The sequence below is a fragment of the Eurypyga helias genome, unplaced genomic scaffold, assembly GCF_000690775.1.
Source record: "Eurypyga helias isolate BGI_N326 unplaced genomic scaffold, ASM69077v1 scaffold2315, whole genome shotgun sequence".
NCBI lineage: Eukaryota > Metazoa > Chordata > Aves > Eurypygiformes > Eurypygidae > Eurypyga > Eurypyga helias.
Window position 1 is genome coordinate 18,363 of NW_010253177.1, and position 5,511 is coordinate 23,873.

General features: G+C 50.1%; 1 protein-coding gene across 1 annotated transcript in view; it reads right to left on the minus strand.

Annotated features, from left to right (window-relative positions):
- RBBP8NL (RBBP8 N-terminal like) overlaps positions 1-4,932 on the minus strand; it is a 14,827-nt gene extending 9,895 nt beyond the window's left edge. The window contains 6 exon segments of the mRNA XM_010152561.1: positions 2-75; positions 1,363-1,435; positions 2,471-2,583; positions 2,917-3,012; positions 3,545-3,587; positions 4,866-4,932. Coding sequence (XP_010150863.1) covers positions 2-75; positions 1,363-1,435; positions 2,471-2,583; positions 2,917-3,012; positions 3,545-3,587; positions 4,866-4,932 — 466 coding nt within the window.
- Positions 4,933-5,511: the final 579 nt, after the last annotated feature.

The window sequence follows — 5,511 nt, forward strand, 5'->3', positions numbered from 1 at the left end:
GACAGTAAAGGCAAGGGGGAGCTGGGGGTGGAGCTGCTTTCTCTGGAGGTGACTGCTGGGTGCTTTGTCCTGTCCCTGTTGAAAGGAAGAGGAATGAGAAGGAGCAGGAGAAGGAAGGTTTGAGGGCCACTGTACTGGGAGCTCTGAGTTATAGAGCCTGAGATATAAATATACATATATTTATATGTACATATATGGCTATACCGGATCCTCAGACTCACCTGCTTCCACTGCAGCTCTTTGCTAGGTCAGCTGCAGTCAGTAGCATGGGATATAGCCCGCATGACAGCCCAAGGTCCGAATTCCCCACTTGGCTATGGGTAACGTCGCAGGAAGCTATGACGTTGGGCAAGCCAAAACCCAGTTGTGGCTATTGCAAAAGCTCTGTGAGAACCTGTACGTCCCTGGCTGGGCTTTCAGCCTGATGTAGGGGTGGATTCAGCATGGGGATGTGGTGGCTGTCCCCCTTCACCATATCGAGCTGGTGAGGCTGATGCTCTTGGTCAGTACGAGGGAGTCACTGAGTCTCAGAGACCCATGCTTATGCTGTGGACAAAGTCCTGGCAAAGTACTGATGTCGAGATATGGATGCTTTGCTGGAAATCTTCCTATCCAGCAGCCCAGAGAAGAGCAGAGCAGGAGCACTCACTGCTCAGCAGCACCCAGCCTGACTTATAGCTCTGAAATTCCTCAGGACTTGGGAAGCATCGGCGAGTAAAAGTAGGAGTTTCTCTTTAAGCAGACTGTGCTTCTGTGCTCCAAAGAATACATATTTCTGAACTAATCCCTCAGTGCTAATTCCTCTGGACTTTAAACCCTTGAGGAATGAGCTGATTTGTATATATTGGCCAGGCTGCCATGTTACTTGGCTTTCAGCACAGCGTTCTGCTGGGATATGAACCTGTTGTTGAAGATCACTTCTCCCTCTTAACTCCATCTCAGTCCCTTGCATTTCACTCTCCTTCCCCCAAAACACAACTTGCTTCCTTCAGATCCTCTCTGGCTGCCGCAGGAGGGGAGCTGGTGTCATGGAAAAGCTATGGAAGCCCAGGCTGAGGTCCGTGGCCAAAATGAGCAGGGCAGGGCTTTGCTTCCCATCAGCAACACCCCATGGGGGGTGTTGAATACCCCTGTTCCCCTAAAATGGAGTTCTTAGATGCAGGATAACAGTGCAGTGAGCAAAGGCTGACAAGGACTTAGAGACCATTACAGGTGTCTGGTGTCTAACATCTCCAAGAATCCATAGGAATTAGATGCTAAAATACCCCATAGTATGCCATGGTCTGGATGTAGCCCTGCTCACCCGTGGGATGCCTCTGTCCTTACCAACCTCGTAATGAATGAACCCAGGAGGGCACTTACTGCAGGCTCTGGAGCCTCTTCAGTTCTTCCTTGAGAGTTTTGTTCTCGTCCCTCAGACGGTTCGTCTCGTTACCTGCAGGGACACAAATTGTGCTGTAGATTCAGGCGTCACAAGGAGAGAGCTGATGCACCTTTGCAGCTTGCTGGGGTGCCTGGGGATGGAGGAGGGAATGGCACCAGGTTTCAGAGGGATGCCAAAACACGCTGGGGAGAAAAGGAATAAAAGGGAGCAACTTCCCCACTCAGGTTTGTGCGGATTGGGGTCTGCTTGCAGCTCACCCAGCTCGGGGGGAGAGCATGACCCAAACGGGATGGTGGCTGCAGCACAGTGGGATGGACACAGCCACCCGTGAGCAGGTGCTGTGTTAGGGGGAGTGGGGGGACTTGAGGGATCAGATGAAGGTCGGATGGGGCTGTGAGCACCTATCAGTGAGAGCAGGCGGGCATTGGGCAGCTGCCTCGGCTTGCTCCTCCTTGAAAGCAGCGCTCTGGGAGCAATGGCATAACAGGGGAGATAAACCAAGGGCTGCTGGTACCTCTCTGTCCCTCCTAAATGCCTTATTGCATTTACCCCCACGGCCCTCCCTTGTCCAGCCAGTTCCCCAGGGATAAACATCCCAAGCCTGCGTGCTCTGGAAGCTCTGCCAAAGTCTCGGGAGAGGATCCATCACACGTGTTGCTTGATTTCCATTTACCCGTGCTGAGCTGCTGCTGTGACTTTCCTGTCTTTGCCAGAGTGTTGCTACTGCAGTGCCAAATGCATCTTTTTTCCAGGCAGCTGACACGGCCTGGCCAGCCTGGGGCTGCTCTTGGCGTGAGCATCTTTCATTTTTCTGGAGGTGCAGAGAGCTGCAACCATCCAGCTCTGGCACTTCGTGTGAGCGATTGCCTCTGCTTGGGAGGGTCATGGGCTGCCATCCACCGTCCTGGTCAGATCTGATTTTCCAAGGGCCCCACACTCACATTGGCTCCCTCCCTTCTCCCCATCACCAAGTCCCCCCTGGGTGCCCAGTCACTGGGAGGGCTCACACAAATATCTGGGAAAGGTGTTAATTGAGCAAAGACCTAGCCAGCCAAAGCTGAGCTTACAGCAGGCGATGGTACGTACTGAGGATGAAGATGTGCTGCAGGCTCTGGAGATGGGAGCTCTCATACTCATTCTGCTTCTTTTTCACCAGCTCCTGGGTGACCATGCATCTGTCGCAGAGACCTGCTCGCAGCCTGGGGGAAAACCCATGGCCAGCATCTTGTTAACGTACAGTTCCCATGGGGGAAATAAGCTCCTGCGCTCCCCAGGGAGAAGCATCGCCCAGAATTGGTGAGAGTGGTTACCACCCATACAGCCCAGCCCTGGCCCTTCCATTCCACCAGATCCAGCCCCACCACCATCAGCTTGGGAAAGCTCTTCTGCGCGTGCCCATGCTCCCCTAGCTCTCCCAGAGTGTGAGCAAAGAGGTTCATATGCCAGCACCTGCTTCTGGGAAGACAGCAAACCCCAGACTTTTGTCCTAGAATTGTGCACTTGCTGCCACCCAGTTGGAAAATGAAGCTTACCTGTTTTCTAACACCTTTATGTTTTCTTTAAGGACCTTCTGTTGTTCCCTTAATTGGTGATTTTTAGAAAACAACTCTTCAATTCTCTGAGCATCACTAATTGAAGAAACAGGACAAAGAAGGTTATTAGATTTCTCACCCAAATCTGTGCCTTTCTTCCCTGTCAAGGGGAAGGATTTCTGCCCTGGGCCTGCCGTGCTGCTTACACTGGTATGGCTGAAATGCTTTGCTTGTATGGCAGGAGGGGAAACGAAGATGTTAGGGTCCAGATGCTGCCCTGCAACACCAGCCCTTGGAGTTAGCACCTTGTTTTGTCCCAGTTTATTGCTTCCCAAGAGAAGCTGACATGAGCATCACTTGCTGTCAGGAAGGCAAACTGAAGGTGGGCTGAGAACCCAAGCTCAGCTGGGTTCTCAGCCTGTGCTGAGGCTGAGCCTGCCTGTGCTGAGGACTTGCATGGCAAAAATCACCAAAAGCTTTGAATTTGGGAGAGCCAGAAGGGCAAACTGCTCTCTGAATCAGGCAGCCTCGGAAGAGTGGCTGGGAGGTCTGAAAATGAAGCAGCAGCACCCCTCTTACGCCTCCTGTCCCACTGCGGCATGGGTAGAGTAGACGTGGCGTTGCTCACCGGCACTTCTCCGTCGTCAGCTCCGTCAGCTTGCTTTGCAGACCTGGAATAAGTAACACAGATGGATAGGTGGGTATTTATTGCCAATTCCCCAACGCTCAGAAACAGAATGCCATGATGGCACTTCAGGGGTGGCTTTGCAGAAGCCTCACCAATTTACAAACCTTATTTCCAAGAAGGAATAACACATTGATTCATGTTAAACAATATCACAGTTTAATACAGCTGGAAAAGTTGTACAAAACGTAAGTACACTTTGTGTTTCCACTATTTAACGAGGCTGCATTTCCCTCCCACCCCCAAAAAGTCTGTTGCAGTTTTGTTTCTACTGATTTCTCGTTACAGCACGTGTTCCCAGGTGAAACTCTCGGGGCTGCAGGGCATCTTGGAGGATATGTACAGCTGCACAAGAGCTGCTTTCGTTGACGGATCTGCAGATGTTACATCTTGTCAAATCCATTTTATGCAAAGTAGATGTAAACATGTGGTTAAAATTGCTCAACAGTTTCCTCTAACTCTCACACGGCTTGAAATTACACAAGAGAAGAATGAATTCATAAGCCAGAATCCTCCAAAAGCGCTGTTGTTTTGTTCATAATATTGATACTGGGAATTACTCTAATAGGAAAACAATTGGATTTGGCATTTGGTTGCTTAACCTAATGGTTCTTATTTTAATAATGTATGACCTGAGGAATTATTTATTCCCTAGAGGAATAAACTATCCAACCTAACTGTTTTCTTTAACAGAGCTTCATACTCCCGCTGCTTCTGTCTTACAGATTATTGCATCTTTCCACTTTCCCTTTGATCCCTCCGTATCCTAATATACTCTAATGCCTGTCTCTCAGCCCAGCAGGTGTGTGTGCCACTTCTGCAAATCTCCCAATTCACCTTTATCACAGACCACAACAGCAGGAGCAGGAAAGGAGGCAAATCCCCCTGATTCATGCCTGGAGAAAGTGAGATTCCTGCAGGGACCGAGCACCTCCATGGCTTGCTTTCCAGGAACACTGGATGCAGGACTGTTCTCTCTTTTCTGCTCCCCCCCATCATCCAAAAAGTTACTGATTTTCCCAGTGAACATCATTCTCCTCCAGTGAGAGATACCAAGGTGCCACTGGAGGGTGCAGTCCCCCACGAGCCAGGCTGTGACCCTGCATCCCCGTGGGTGATGCTTGCTGAGCCCTGATTCCCAAAGCTCCCTAATCCACACCCACTGCTCCTCCCTTCAGGTTATTTGAGACCAAACAGATCAAGGTGGCATTATAAGGGAATGGACCTTGGCCAGTTTTTAATAAGTTTACTTGTGTCTCCTTACCTTGGACTTCTTTCTCATGGATTTCCTTGAGCTTATTCAGGAACTCTGCAAAACTCTCCGTGGTCATGTTCAGGGCAGTGCCGCACGCTGGGCTGCTTCCAGGGCGAGGCTGTCCTTTTAGTTTCAAATTATTCAGGTTTCAGTCTAAAATAGAAACAAAAAATCCAGAAAAAGAGAAGTATGTGATGTTTTGCAAAGTCCTAGAAACAGGGAAAAAGCCCAGATCTAGAAAGTGAAATCATTTGCTAAACCACACACACACATAAAGCAGCAGATTCATCTGGGGAGACATTTTCAGACCCGTCTGCCCTGCCTGGAAGCCCAGATGAAAAATCCGTCTTTTCCTCTACTTTTTGAGCTGTTTAAATCACATTTCTCTGTGATGAGGCAGGGCATTTTCTTGGAGAAAGGACTGCAGGGCTCGTGTCAGGACCACGTTGTTGGGAACTGACGATGGGAAAACTCGCAGCAACTTTGGTGGTTGAACCTGACAGATCCATCTCCCACCAGGTCCTGGGATGCTCCTATGCATCCCTCTTCCCTCTGGCAACACACAGAGCTACTACAAAGGCAACACATACCGCTCAGCCACCCTGCTGTCATCGCTCAGGCTCTCTGCGTGGCTTTGCAGGCTGCAGCCTCTTCA